The sequence below is a fragment of the Ptychodera flava genome, chromosome 13 (assembly GCF_041260155.1).
Source record: "Ptychodera flava strain L36383 chromosome 13, AS_Pfla_20210202, whole genome shotgun sequence".
NCBI classification, from domain to species: domain Eukaryota; kingdom Metazoa; phylum Hemichordata; class Enteropneusta; family Ptychoderidae; genus Ptychodera; species Ptychodera flava.
Window position 1 is genome coordinate 36112103 of NC_091940.1, and position 15060 is coordinate 36127162.

Sequence of the window (15060 nt, forward strand, 5' to 3'; positions counted from 1 at the left end):
AACAGCAGACATCTATATTTTTTTCGTTATATTTTATGATGAAAAGGATCAGTACTTTCTTACTTCCATAAGATACCGGTCAACATCGTTACTCAGTGACGTGCTTGTCACGAATGGACTTTGGTGAAAAATAACCAAGAACAAGATACACAATACACCTGTGTGTATTTTTTCCTGTCAGCCTTTACTCGTGTCGTTATAAATTTTATTTTCCACTCAGGAAATAGAACTATGCTGCACAGAGTAAAGACAACTTCTGATGAAACATTTTATACTCAGCTTTCTGTTTCTCGGGGAAAATGCGTTACGTGCAAATTGAGCGGCATAGTAGCCCCAAGTCGCTGTTAATGCACTGTCTGTGTATATGATATTGTTGCGAGCGGTACTGTTGGTGTTTAATTGGTATAGAAATCATTTACTAAGATTTTCTCTGTAAGAGAGACGTGAAAATCGTGACAGACTGTGTTTATAGATAATTCGTGAGTAACCAGAGTACACGATGTCAGCACGATGTCAGCACAAACATGTCGGAATTAGTCTTTTTCATGGCGATGTTTTTCTCATTCCACCGACAGCATGGAGGAAATACAAGGGGTATCGGATAGCCAAGCACATTTTGTTATCCTTCTACACCTTTCTAGTGAAAGAATCATGATTGGGTTTGTCAATCATGCTGTTTTCTCTTTAATTGAATTATTTGCACACCTGCGATAAGTTAATATAACAACATCACTCTTTTGAAGGTTAGGCCTAATGCATATCACATCAAAATGGTCCACATGTCAAATCGACGAGAAAAGTTTCATGTTTAAACAGTTTAAAATCTAGGAATGCAAAATATATTGATTATTATATTAGTTTATGTAATTTTCAGATTATATTAATAAGCTTGGCGATGTCGTGCAAAGAAATGTGCTGACTGCAACCCATCTTGTACATCAAAAAATATTCCATTCGCTCATCTCGTAGTTTCGCGTTCAGCGCGTTGACAGAAATTCGAAGGGGCACGACAATGGCAACAGTAAAACAATGGATGAGAACAACAGTATCGTAAACTAGGCGTGTGCTGAAAGTTTCGGGACAGGTGCAGTGGAGTTCCCTTTGGCCGAGTCAATGGAAAGATGACAACAAAAGCAAAAGAGAAAGAGCAAAAGGTGAAGGATGAGAAAGACACTTCTTCGACCGGGACGAGAGGAAAGCCCGCGTCCGTACTGGAAGTGCATGGATTTACCATGGGCGAAACGCTAGGACATGGAAGTTATGCTACCGTAAAATGGGCAGTTTCGGCAAAACACAAATGTAAAGTTGCAATCAAAATTGTTTCGAAACGGAAGGCCCCGGAAGATTACCTGGCAAAATTCTTACCGAGAGAAATTGAAGTTATAAAACATTTGAAGCATCCCAATCTGATCTGCTTTCTTCAATCGATAGAGACTACGAGCAGAATGTATCTGATCATGGAGATGGCGGAAAACGGTGACCTCTTAGACTATATCAAAGCGCACGGTGCGATACCAGAAACACAGGCCGGAATATGGTTCCACCAGTTAGTTGACGGAATTGAGTATTGTCATTCCCAGGGAGTAGTGCATCGGGATTTAAAATGTGAAAATCTTTTACTAAACAAGCACAATAATCTCAAAATTACTGACTTTGGTTTTGCGAGGGGCAACATGAAACCAAGAGAAGGGAGGATCATTTTGAGTGAAACTTACTGCGGGAGTTACGCGTATGCTCCGCCAGAAATCTTGCGTGGGATTCCATACGATCCGCACGTTAGCGACATTTGGAGCATGGGTGTCATTTTATTCACCATGATATTTGGACGTCTTCCTTTCGATGATACCAACCACAAAGTACTAATTCAGCAAGTCCAGACCCGTGTACAGTTTCCCAACAACAAAACCATCTCCGAAGAGTGCAAGAACCTGGTGTGTCGGATTCTCAGCCCTGCAAAGCAGCGCATCAACATACATGAGATTCATAAAGATCCGTGGTTCGTTCGTATGTCGCAGTACTATAAACTTAAACGTACAAAAGTTGGAGCCGCCCAGCTGCAACAGCAGAGCAACCCAGGAATTAACCCATCAGCAGTCTCCCAAGTTGACCAAGTAACGGGAACCGCGCCAAAGGGCGAGCCTATTGTACCACAGCAAAGTAACCAAACAGTTTCAGCGTAGTGAAGATGCAATAATCGAGATTCCGGCGATTTCAAGTTTTTGCTTTTGGGAAATTTATTTTGACAGATTGACATATATATATATAATGTGCTACTTCTGTGTTGAAGATAATGTAGGGATTTGTTAATCAAGATAGACGTCATTAAGATGTTGGCGGATACTATTCCGAGTTCCTCTATAAACCCAAGTAGTTGTACAGTGATCGGTAACATTGGTAAACTTGCAGAACGGAATAAAATCGAAGTATAAATGAATGTGTTCAATACTGTTCAATTTTTCCGATACCTTTGATAGTTCCTTTGTGATGAACCATCATGAAATTTGTGGTATTCACACTATGGCGGTTCAATGTTTTGTTGAAATCAACTTTCAGAAATACTTTAACTTGAATAAGCCATGGAAATATGGGCGATATTTTTTTCGGTCTGGAGGAACTGTAGGTGCTCGGGTATATATTGTCTTTGAAAAACCACCTCTCTAACACGAGTACAGGTGTACCAGCCCCCTGGGGAGGGGTATTCCCATGGAAAGGTAAACACGTTTACGTACCGCCCGAATCAGTCACTTTTTAGCAAAAAAATCCTTAAACATGGGTAAACTTTTCATCCACCCCAGTGCACCCCTAAACATGGACCAATAGGATACAAAAGACCGGAAACGTCCCGAGCCCAATCCCCCAATTTATCAACCTGAGAAAATTCCTTCAGTGGGTCGTACTTTTGGAGTACAAATTGGTAAATGTTTTCATCTTTACAGTACCATCCCCATACCCCGCCCCGGGTACTAGTTTTCTGCATACGACCCACATAACCGGCCACATAACTATATTTTTGTTTTCAATATGAATACTTTGTCATTTCTGCGAGTGCATACAGATAGGGGGCGCACATCACATGCAACAATTTCGATGGGATTGGCGTGCATGTTACCGGTATATACCTTGAAATCACCCTATTTTCTCAGACATAAGGTCTACCTTCATATTCAAAACAATGCATCTATATCAACGTCTAGCAGTAAAGAATTAAATGCCAATGATGTTGACCGCAAAATTGTTGACTGTAACGTAAATGGGTTCAGAGTGGGAAGACATATTTGATTGTAATTAGTGGATATTTATTGATAAAGTCTATGTACATATAAATGACGAAAAGGCAAGGTTATCAACTTATGCCTTGTATCTCCAACTTTTGAAAAATTACTGAAAGCTTTGAAAGAAAGTATTTAAATACAAGCATTCCGGACTGTTTTGTTTAATATTACATGGTTCCTTTTCAGAACTGCTGAAACAAAATGATTAGGATATGCACATGTGCTTCACAGTAGTTGTGAAATTTCAAACCACCTCATTTGGTAGCTTCCATTGTCATGGAGGTAAAAGTGGTGGAGTTTTATAGTCTAAATTCAACCCAGGAGTCAAACCTTGAAAAGAAATTTGATTTGACTACACTTTGATCGATTGTTGTGAATTAATCTCAAAGATGCACAAATAACATGAATGACGTTGACACATTCATGAGGTGTGTATCTTGAAAATGGAGTTTTCAACATTTCCACATATTTTGTGAAAAATTCTAAATCACCAGATCAGTACAGAAAACAGATTGCGTCAAAGCTATACTGGTTAACTTGTTTTTAGTTGTATATGACTGTTCTTTTGCATTGAAAATTTGAAACCAGAAGATTATCAGAGATGATCATGAATATTTGAACAAGGTTTCTGAGCTAACTTCTATAGCTTTGATGCAATTTTTTTATATTTATTGGTGGTCTGGTTGGACTTTAATACGGAAGCTGTATGTTTGAAAGTTGCAGGTCAGCATACTTCCCAGAAAATTCAAATGACAATTCTATTTATGTCTGAAATGATGGCAATGGGAGACCAGTTGAAACTATACGAGATGATTTCCTTTGTGAGATTTCTGTGTAACATCACCAGTCTATTACCTCCATGGTAATACAAATGGCTGACTAATCCCTAACATGCAACACTCTGACTGGCTATGACAACTTCCATACATTTGGATAAAAGAAAGTGTTAACATTTACAAAACTGACATTCAACCTCTACTGTCTGCAAAAACTTAAAAGTCGACCATGGTTGTAGCAGTTGCTTATAATCAAAATGTTCTTCATCAGCGGCAGACATGAAAAATCTACATAAAGAAAGAGTATGTGGAAATGAAATTCTCTGAAAGGTAAATGAACAGTTTTACAAGATACATAATTGTGGTCATTCCGTGAATGGCTACCTAATCAAGTTAAAAACCTTGGTTACTGAAATAATAATAAGTTTCATGGAAAAAGCACCTGATTGCCAGACAAGAATACTCCGTACAGCTCTATTTATGAGAGTGATTTTGTAAATAAGAGAGTCCTGAACTCTGTCTTATAAGACTTGATGGTATGTATCTGTGTAGTTCCCTTGATACAGCAGACTTCATAGAAAGCACAGACCTATGTGTTACAATGGAACAAACCATGAACTATCACTTTGAAATGTTTACCTTTACAAAGGAGTACAGTGATTAGTGATTCACTGATTCACAAGTATTGTGAGATGTTTGATTACTCCGGGTGGTTTCTTTTCATGCAACATCAGATTTGGAACAGTATCTTACCAGTAATTCTTCAAGTTTCACCTCTCTTAAAATGATGCAAGTTGAAACAATTATTTTATTTTATTTTATTTTTTTTTTTTTTGGGGGGGGGGGGGGGGGGGAGTGCACGGCTGGAAGATGCATTAAGATTCCAGTCACTGTAGTAATTTCACAGTGATCAGTGCATGTTTCATTTTGTTACACTAAAATCAATCTCTCTCTCTCCTTACATTACATCCAATAAAGACGCAAAACAACTATCAATGATAAAGTTTTGGAAGTGATTTTCAACACAAAAGGTCTACTTTCTAAACTCTAGGCATTATATAAAAGATACATTTAAATTTCACAGACATCATTTACACAATGTTTACATGAAATGCTGGCCATTAAATAAAATTTGCCGATTATTGTTGATATTACGTATTTACACAGAATACAAGCATACTTTGAATCACTTCAGACCACTGACTGAAGATCTAGTGTAAAAAAAATCCAAAGAAAGGGATTTTTATCTCGAATGAAGCTGTTCATATTTAGTCTATCCCTTCAGTAAATGATCACATTTTTGTTGGTGTTCAGTGTCAGACATAATCACCATGCATCACATCATATTTTGGCAAGGTCAACATTCAGAGGCTGTTTGTAATGCCATTCATCTTCCTTCATGTGGATCAACGTAATTGACATATATACAAACTTTTCACATCTTAATTTCTCAAGGCTTGCAACCTGTCAATAGAAATAGAGTAGAAAACATCTAATCTTTATTAAATTTTATTTGACGAAATCATACAACAAACCAAATTATGATAACAATAAACAGAATGAGACACATGATCTATATTGCCAATGAACTCTTTAAGGTAGAGACACACGTTAGATGATACTTATTTTGAACTCACTTTTTCTCAATAAATTTCACTTTTAGACCCCACACATTATATATTTTCTGTTAGCCCTATATCTCAACATTATGAAAAATATGTTTATTTTCCGAAATCACAGTGTTTGTGACCATTTCTCTCAAAAATATGTGTTTTTGAGTTTTTTTACCTTAAAAAAAATTAGGTGTTACAGGACTATGGCGACTTGAGATCTTTTAACAGAAATCAACAATTGAGTAGTCTGGGGAAAAAACGGTGTCTCAGATTTTCGGTAAAATTGATAGAACAAGAGAAATTCTTGCTGAAGTGAACGAAACCCGGTAATTTATTCAAAAACCCAGAGTTGTTACTTTCACACCTTATTGTGCTGAAACAAAATGGAATAGAAAAAATCTGGGACACCTCACTGAAAAGATTTTTATCTGTACCACAATATAAGCAAATCCTTCATATTTGAGCATATTTTATATGATATTTTATATGATAAAAATTTAATCTGTTTTAGTATGTATGATGTTGATATTTTTTGAAAACAGGTTTGTTATAAAATGAAAGAGACAAACTTACCTTCTTGATAATGCCTCCTCTTCATTTTGAGTTCTTGCCGAGGCAGAGAGCCCACCTGTGGGTACCTGTACATCATTCAATTGTGTCATTACTTCCAAGCCATTCTCTTCAGCTACCTGTTTTATGAGGTCATCGACCTGATCTGTTGGTGTGGTTAGAGTTGTTGCAGTTCCCATGGAATCTTCCAATACCTGTTATTGCAAAACAACAGACAAATGAAAGACAGCTGGGCATGGTTTACATGAAATAAATATATGACAATAGTACAGAACATCCGATGGGGAAATCTAACCACACATGACTGAGTTTCTGTCTGAGATGTAGTCTCTTTCTCCCCATTTATAATGGTTCAGCTTCACAATTGAAAACAATGGTATTGGACAATACCATTTGTGGTGAAGGGGTTACAGTAAAGTCGGTGGAAGATTGAATCAAAAAGATGACCTTTGACAGAGGCAATCAGGTCAAGTCAGGAAAATGATGTTTTCTAAATGTCTCTAATAGCAAGACACATCACTGATACTGTTTGTGACTGTCAGTGTATTTTGGCATCTTCAACTTATAAAGTTAACCATATACATTATACACTGGGCACATCAAGTTTATCGAAATGACAATTGTATGGTACATGTTATGCTTTGTTGATTTCAACCTACTTGAACTGATGGTGACCTGACACACTTTATAAACAGCAAAACAAAGCATTATTGGTTGATACAGGAAATGGTCTCAAAAGTGGTTCATTTTGGGGACAAAGTCCCCATCTTTTTACATTATTTTACACTGCTTTAATCTTATGTCACATGCTCTGTCATCAACTGTCAAAATGCTGCTCTAAATCAACAGAAATTTTCTTTGACTCAATCTTTAACAATTTCTCTCCTGAAAAGAGCAGAGTTGCAAAGCAAAATGTACATCATATCAACGAAAGTAGCTTGCCTTCTCTTGTCAGAATTGATTAAAATGAAACCTATATCAACCCACCAATTTTATTTCTGTGATTGTCATTACCAATGTATTATGTAAGCAACATAAGGCCGTCATTCAGTCTCAACTACAATGTACCAGTCTCTCTGTAGAGGGACTGTTGATGTACACGACAGCTATACTCACACTAGTATGAACATCCAAATCTTCAAACTGCTTCTCGAATTTTTCCATGACTGCTGAAACCTGAATAAGATAACAATGACACTGTTTGAATAAAAGCTATACAATTTAAAACATTACCATCAGCTGACAGCTACGTAATACCTTACTGTGGCTGAATTTTGTTGATAAGACTCTTCATATCCAGGCTTCCTTCAGCACAAGAAAGTAGTCACACTCAAAATATACTCATGCAATACCGATTGGTGACTTGAAAATGCCCAGTATGATTTCGATGCAAATACTTGATCCCTAAAAACTAGTTTCTTTGTAAATATCAACTGATGGATAAAACACTGGGTACCGATGCAGAGATCTTGCACTTTTAACACTCATTTAGAGGTAGAGGTAACTTATAATCGGCAAGTTGAGGGTATTTGGTTTCTGATATTAGACTTCTGGGGTGAAAATTAGCATATTTGGCAGGAAATAATCACCGAGCCAAGTGAGTACAGATGTGAGAATTGCTATTGATCTACCCATCTGTAAATGATGTATGTTAATGACAAATATGTAATTCAACAAGACCCAAAGTCAATGGAATTACCTTTTGCAGGTCCATGGAAGCCATGGCTTTGTCAAGGCCTTTCACAACATGACCCATGTCCTTTGTTACCTGCAATAGTGAAAGTGAATAGATATGTAAGTCTATGCAAACAATAATGTTGACAAAACCACTGATACAAACTTTGACCTTTGACTGCACATCTTCTGTATATGTGGTTATGTAAAAGTGAGTTGTCCTGTGGGACAGAGCATAATGGTGGTTGGTTTAGATGTGTAACATTCTTACTGTGTGCCGTAAGAATTACTGCTGTGGAAGCCCATTTCTAACACAAAAATCTTATTTCCTCGTATTGTCATAACTCTTTTGCCATGCAATTTCAAGAAATAAATGGTATTCCTTATCAGCACAATAATGTCTGCATCATAGGGAATGACAAATCAGAAGATGAGAATTAATGAACTATTATCAGAATACATTTTTACACAATGCCATGGAAAATCAATATCCAAAATACACATTACAAATTTACTGTCTCATCTTCATTTTAATACATCAATCTGAATGACATATCATTGATGTGATTACTGAACAAATATCCTACAAACTTTCTCTGTCATTTCATAATTAGTTTTTATGTTGTTTCTCTTTGATCTGCTACTGTTACACTTTCATGACCATTTTATTGTACTGCAGAAACAAATGTTACCAAAATGGAATATACAACCAAATCAAGTGTTGTGATTGCCCGTTTGGCTTTAAAAACAGTTGTTGACTGATCCTTGGTTCCATTCTGACCTCATGTGGCATGACTACATGTCACTAAGTTTCACGAAAGGGTCAGGTTAAAGGTAACTGATCCAAGCTTAGTTATTTACCTGTTTCATTGTCAATGCTGTTTGCACTTTTGATGACACTGCATCCACCCTTGATGCTAATCGTAGATAATTTAGACTTTCACTTTTCTTTCTGATGGCATTCTCTGCGTATATCTTGGCACCTTCCACATTCTTTTGCTGCAAAGCCTACATAATGTTGGGACAAGAGACACACATAGCATATAGCATTGACCATCATTTGATGTTTCCTATCTCATGAGAATATTTCAAAGGAAACAAAATAATGGGTCCAACTATTATATCCATGTTTACATGGAAAGCAAAGTGATGCAAGAATGCAGAACATGATTTTCCAATATCAAAAAGTTGAAAACCAGTCTTTCTTATCTGCAGGTGGGTGCAATAGGTGCAATAACTCTAGCCTTATTAAAATTCAGAAGAGAAGAAAATAATTGTTTGCTATTTCAGACCAACCAGATATTTGGAAGCATTACAAACCTTTTTAACTTTTGCGGTTTCCTTCTTTTGATCTTTTTCTGCCTTTGTTGCCAGTCTCTGAAGCTGCTTTGTTGTAAACTGATAAAAAAGTGAAATATTTTAGTTATCATACACAATGCCTGTCAACTTATCAAATCTAAGGGCAGCAAATGAACCACAGAAAATGTCTCAAGATCAGGAAAGTGATCAACAGGATCATATTTATTCTTGTTCAAAAAACTTGCAGTAGATCTTAGATTTCATTGCAATTGCTATTTACTAAGTAACATGCCTACTACAATAAACCATCGCCAAACTTGGCATTTGATGGAACCCAACAGGAAAACACATGGCATTTTTTGGGAAGATGTAAGCAACAAGTATAAGCTGTGGCATACAAGATTCTTCACCTATTCTGTAGCAGAGTACAAAGCTAAACCATTGACAAATTTGGATGACAAATGGCTGGATAGGAATTCTACAACAAGGCAGACATCCTAGGTACATAGATGGAAAACATAACATGGACATAGCATGGACACTGATTGAAAATCATACAATGTACAGGCTAGTGCAGTGTTTTTTACTTAGGTTTGGGAACGTAGATCATATTTAATACCCCTGATATTAGAAATAATGATAGCATTGATAAACTATAGGGAACCCCAAAAAATGTGATTTGGGCATCCTGGTAATGTTACCTGGTACTGCCTTTCACAAAAACACAGTGGCGATTTTGTAAAACACTTGCGCTCTTCTACTTACCCTCAACTGGAACAGAGTATCTGGTTTTTATTCAGGATTAAGAATTCAGGGTGAAAGGGAAGAGAAGAAGAAAAAAAAAAACCAATTAATTTTTGGTGTATACAAATTTGTTTTTTATTTTTGTCCATTTAATTTTCTGTTAAAGGGACAAAGTCGGCCATTTTTATGAATTTTGTTTGATACTACTTATATTGTTTGACATGTTGAAAGATACTGAATAAATTGGTGACCATGCATATATTTGACCCCAGTTTTAGACACGCTACATGAAACCATGGTGAAAATGAATTAATGGTCATGACCATTAATTCATTTTTGCCATAGTTTCATTTGACTAAAGCCGGGGTCGAATATATGCATGGTCACCCATTTATTCAGTATCTTTCAACATGTCAAACAATATAAGTAGTATCTTGCATCAAATAAAATTCATGAAAAATGGCCGACTTTGTCCCTTTAATTGGTTTTGAACAAAAAGAAAATTATTTCGTAAATGCTTTTACTCACTCACAATCAAATCACTACGACTGTAAGCAAAATGACTATCTACATGGTGATGCAGATCTGAATTACCTCAACTCCTGAGGAAAGCTGCTTGTACGGTGGTACCAAGCAGTTTTTCAAAACTCTACAGGAAGTTATCCTTCAATAAAATGTGGCTACAAGTACTGCTACAGCTCGAATGATTCCAGTTGTTTGAGAACTTTGGCATGGTTTGTGTACCAATTTTGAAAAGTATTTCATGTTTCATTGGTGAACAGGGAGTAGTTGTGTTCATTGGACCTGCATTGCATCACCACATACCAATCATAACTTTCCCTGCTGTTCAGAGATAATCTGAGGGTTGCTAGTAACATATTCCACATTAGCAGACTTTGGTTCAAATGATATCACTGGCCAACAAAAAGCAGTATTAATACATAATATAACCATAATAAACCAAACCCTGTTTGCTCAGTTTACATTTACTGATGTTGGAAAAGAAAAAAAAAAGATTGGTGCTGTAAAAGGCATGGAAACGATTACAAGACCACATATTGTTATGATGAACAATGTTTAATTCGTTGGTCATTCAAACCATGGAGGTAGAAGAAAAACTCATTTCTACCTCTGTGCTTGAACTAAAAATAGTCAATACCGTACATGATATGAGTCATAGTACTCATACCTGAGTGCTTGCCCTAACACATGATGATTAAACAGATATATATTTATTTCATTTATTTATTAGCCGTGTTCACAATAATGACATTGGCTCAGAAAGAAAGAGAGAAGGGAAAGAAAATGTATAACACTGAAAAGTTTTCAGATTCACTTCATTCAAATTAGTAGACTTGGTTCAAGTCGGTGAATTTTAAAAAATAAAATCATTTATAATAGTTTCTTTTGTGTCTCTCCTATTTCGGACAAACCTATCCGGAATTTGGCAGCTCACGCCAGGTTTTCCCAGCGATTGAATGCGTCACGTTTGAGTCTGCGCAGTAGTGAGTTAGTTTCTGCCGGATTCACCGACTTGGACTTCTTGCAAGTACAGGCGGTGAGACGGACTGTGTAACAGTGACGTAGAGCAAATACAAAATGATTGACAGCCCCCGCCGTTATTCTGGCCAATAAGAAGAACGCTTGCTCATAACCTCTGCATGTATTAAAAAGTTTGTTGTCATCTCCGTGCAAAGCTGGACATCGAGTACGTTTTATATCTGGGCGAATAATAGCATCAAGTTCGTACATCCACCGCGTTTTACACTGATCGGTCGACCACCGCTAATCATGCGAGATTACCAAAGAAAGCTTGTTGAGAGTTACATTGAGGGAAAAGATGTGTTCGTCTGCACACCAACCGGCAGCGGAAAATCACTGACATACGAAGTCGCTTCACATTGTTTTGATTTCCATCGCTTCGGGCACGTAAGAGAACAGGCTCCAACTGTAAGGACGGTGTCTTTTTCCATCCTTGAATAACCGGCCACGATTTTCGCATTTTGTAACATGGGCCCCACAAACAACACATATTTTCACGCGTTTTCGTGATAGAACAGAGGTCGTGCTGACTTTTGTGGGAGTGATCGCACTCGACATTTTGTCAACAACGCCATGTGAGTTTTATGCACGTCTCGTTTGGGGCAATTGGTAACTCCTCCCAATGTGTAAAATTTAGTGATGTCATCTTATGAATAATATATGAGTAAAGAAAACGTCATCTCATGAATAATTTATAGCAACGCAAACCCTGCAAGAAAGCCAAGTCTGTGATTCCGGGTGAAACTCCGCTGTATAGCGCGTTCACCCTACTCATCGCGTCCACTCACGCGCGCGTTTCACATGAAAGCAAATACAAATCATTGCGTTCACTCCACTCAAACATTCACAAATCACAGACTTGAACCAAGTCTATCAAATTAGCTCAGAAGTGATTAAACTTTCTGTCTGAAAATCTGAGCTCGAAGTTTGGCCAGGATTTGAAAGAACAAAATTAAGTCTCTTCTAAACGTGCATTACTCTACTGTGATGTGATGATTTAATGTCGACCATCCTAATTGCCATTCAATCTTATAAACACTAATATTGCTCATTACTATGACTAGTAGTATGCAATTCAAAACAAGGGGTACTTATGTATGGGTTGTCCATGGTCCGCCAGTGATGACATGAGATATTGCTCTTGTAAGCCCCGCCACATTATGTTATCGAGAAAAAAACACGTCTATCGTAACAAAGTAAGCAGCAAATACCACCCCAGTACATCTTATGTTGATTAGATCGTCTGAAAGTTTGCTTTCAGTTTCATGACACTGTCCTTATTGCCTGACCTGGCGACGTACCATTTTCAGACGACCAGTAGTACAGTGATCACGAAGATAACACGTACCTTCTATTTTTGACATGGTTGACGGTTTCTTTGACACCGGTAACTCTTCTGTTCGTCAAGAATGAAAACTGGAGCTAATGTCTGTTTCAAGAAATGTATAGCTCGAGAGACTGGTAACAGTTGTGTGGCGGTGGATGATTCTTCTGATCAGTATGTTTTCTGTTCCGGGTTGATTTGTTGGGTGACACTTCACTGTAAGGATTTGCTTGCGCATGCGTTATAAGTTAGGTCACGAGAAAATTTGTCATCGGAAGACGGACGAGGGCGCAAATCAACGGCAACAACGCTAGTGTCCGTGTCCTGAATCCATCCCACGCTTGCTTGAGATGGCAGAAGTTGAGTAAAAAAACCTTGGACGTAGGTACGTTCATGGAAAAATAAAACTGGCCAGTTGTTTTTGGCCCGTTGCTATTAGCACATAATGTGAACACCCTTTTTGCCTTCATCAGTTCATTCGATCAGCAAAACAGATGACAGGCAATAATTCTGTGCCACAGTCCCTCTATAGAGGGACTCTGTTCTTGCCCATCCTGACTGCCCACGGGGGGACCCAGAAATGTGGTTGTTGTTATTGTTGATTGTATTGTTGTTTATGTTTATATAGTCGTGGTGTTGTTGTTGTTGTTGTTGTTGTTGACAAATAAAATTTAACAAACATAACTTGTGTTATGGTTGTTTCAAACGTATATGTAGATGTCATCAGAACGCTACAAGGACACTATCATTTAATATTTGACCCGATGAAACTCTTTATCCAGAATGGTGGTTGCCTAGACCCTAGACAACTTGCGTCCGTGCCTCCGACCCAGGGGTCACGGAGGCAAGCGGAGTCTAAGGTCTAGGCAAGAGTGGTAGTACTTTACATTGATAAATACAATAAGAAAGGTTCTTTGAGAACCTGTGTCCCCAGTAACAGGGTGAACATTGGAAGTTTTAAGATGTTTTGCTGATCTTGGCAGTTATCTTTATTATCTTAACACTGCACTTGTCTCACTCTGAGTACCATGGGTCAGTGGTGATGCATAAACACTGAAGTAGAGACACCATGGTAAATGTATTTGTTCAGGCGAGTAGAGAAAAATGGCAAATCAAATAGGGAAACCAAACTCAGAATGCAAAACAATTGTTGGAAAGTCACACCATATATGTACAGGGGAATATCGATGTCTCATCTCTGATGTTCATACATTTTTGTATATATTTATCTAGAAGTAAAGTCTATCATTTTAGTATTCATCACATGTATTACATGTAATATGTTTTGTGTATTCATATCATTAAATTTGGGTTTGCACTATTGAATGACATTAAGGTAGTCAACATAGAAAGTGAAGACACTGCTCAAACTTTCCTCCATGAAACTCAACTGTTCTCTTACCAAATCAAAAATAAAAATCAGGGGGTCAGCGTTCAAAGTTTGGAACTAGCGAAACAAATTATTCAACATTTTGCAATATTTGAAATTCAAAAATGGCCAATGTCCCTGTGTTAACTCTATGCCTGGGGGAACTAAATTTTGGTTTTTCAAAAAACAAGACGGTTAAAGTTTGTTTCTCCTATAGCTTTAAAATGAACACCCACAAGTGGTGGAGCAGAAAAGAATTGTAGAATTTGAGTCTGAATATGTCCCAAAGGCACGTTCTACCTTAGTAAGTTTGTCTTTGCCCTGAAGTAATATATGTATTTCATCTTCTGATTGATACAGCGATCAGGTTTCATCTTTATACCTTAACACCAACCGCAGTTGGGTTTACATTTCATTTTGGTAAAATTCGCTCCATGTAGCACTTGACAAGCTAAATACCCTCCCCTTTATTGGTTTCCGGATTAACCCTCTCTGCTGGTTTAGGAGCCCATTTTAGCACTGCTTAAACAGGATTTTGGTATGGATGGAATGAACTCTCATCCATTCCAAATGGCGCACTGTCGCCTGATGTAATATAACTGATACTTCAGTCTTAAAAGGATTATCTGAGATGCAGAGGTTATTTTCATTTATACTTTTAATCACTGATTCAATAGTCTTTGTACCATTTACTGTTTAGGTTTTTGGTAAATACAAAAAGGGTTACTATAAATCTGATTGTAATATTGTACTAGTTTTTGTGTAAAAATTGCAGTTGGATATCTTTAAGTATAAATTGCTAGCTTTAATATGAGAATTGGGAATTTTCAATGAAAAATGTCATTTCATGGGGTCAAAATTATTCTAATCACTGACA

At 37.2% G+C, this 15060-nt stretch overlaps 2 protein-coding genes across 2 annotated transcripts; one reads left to right on the plus strand and one right to left on the minus strand.

Annotated features, from left to right (window-relative positions):
* The first annotated feature begins 1195 nt into the window (after window positions 1-1195).
* On the plus strand, window positions 1196-2399 carry LOC139148773 (testis-specific serine/threonine-protein kinase 4-like). Its single transcript, XM_070720227.1, has one exon. The coding sequence runs from the start codon at window positions 1233-1235 to the stop codon at window positions 2178-2180; it is 948 nt and encodes a 315-aa protein (XP_070576328.1). The 5' UTR covers window positions 1196-1232; the 3' UTR covers window positions 2181-2399.
* An 875-nt stretch (window positions 2400-3274) lies between these two features.
* LOC139148308 (charged multivesicular body protein 1a-like) lies at window positions 3275-13034 on the minus strand. Its single transcript, XM_070719677.1, has 8 exons — window positions 12839-13034; window positions 9970-9989; window positions 9226-9303; window positions 8767-8913; window positions 7931-7999; window positions 7348-7407; window positions 6235-6425; window positions 3275-5512 (listed from the first exon to the last, which is right to left on the minus strand). The coding sequence occupies exons 1-8, from the start codon at window positions 12852-12854 to the stop codon at window positions 5491-5493; spliced, it is 603 nt and encodes a 200-aa protein (XP_070575778.1). The 5' UTR covers window positions 12855-13034; the 3' UTR covers window positions 3275-5490.
* Between the last annotated feature and the right edge of the window lie 2026 nt (window positions 13035-15060).

Bases quoted from the DNA above. Each gene is read 5' to 3' on its own strand.
- LOC139148773 (XM_070720227.1), top strand. From the start codon at position 1,233: ATGGGCGAAACGCTAGGACATGGAAGTTATGCTACCGTAAAATGGGCA.
- LOC139148308 (XM_070719677.1), bottom strand. The intron at 8,914-9,225 runs GTTTGTAATGCT...AACATTATGTAG, and splicing joins AAACCGCAAAAGTTAAAAAG to GCTTTGCAGCAAAAGAATGT. The intron at 8,000-8,766 runs GTAAATAACTAA...TCACTATTGCAG, and splicing joins CAGCATTGACAATGAAACAG to GTAACAAAGGACATGGGTCA.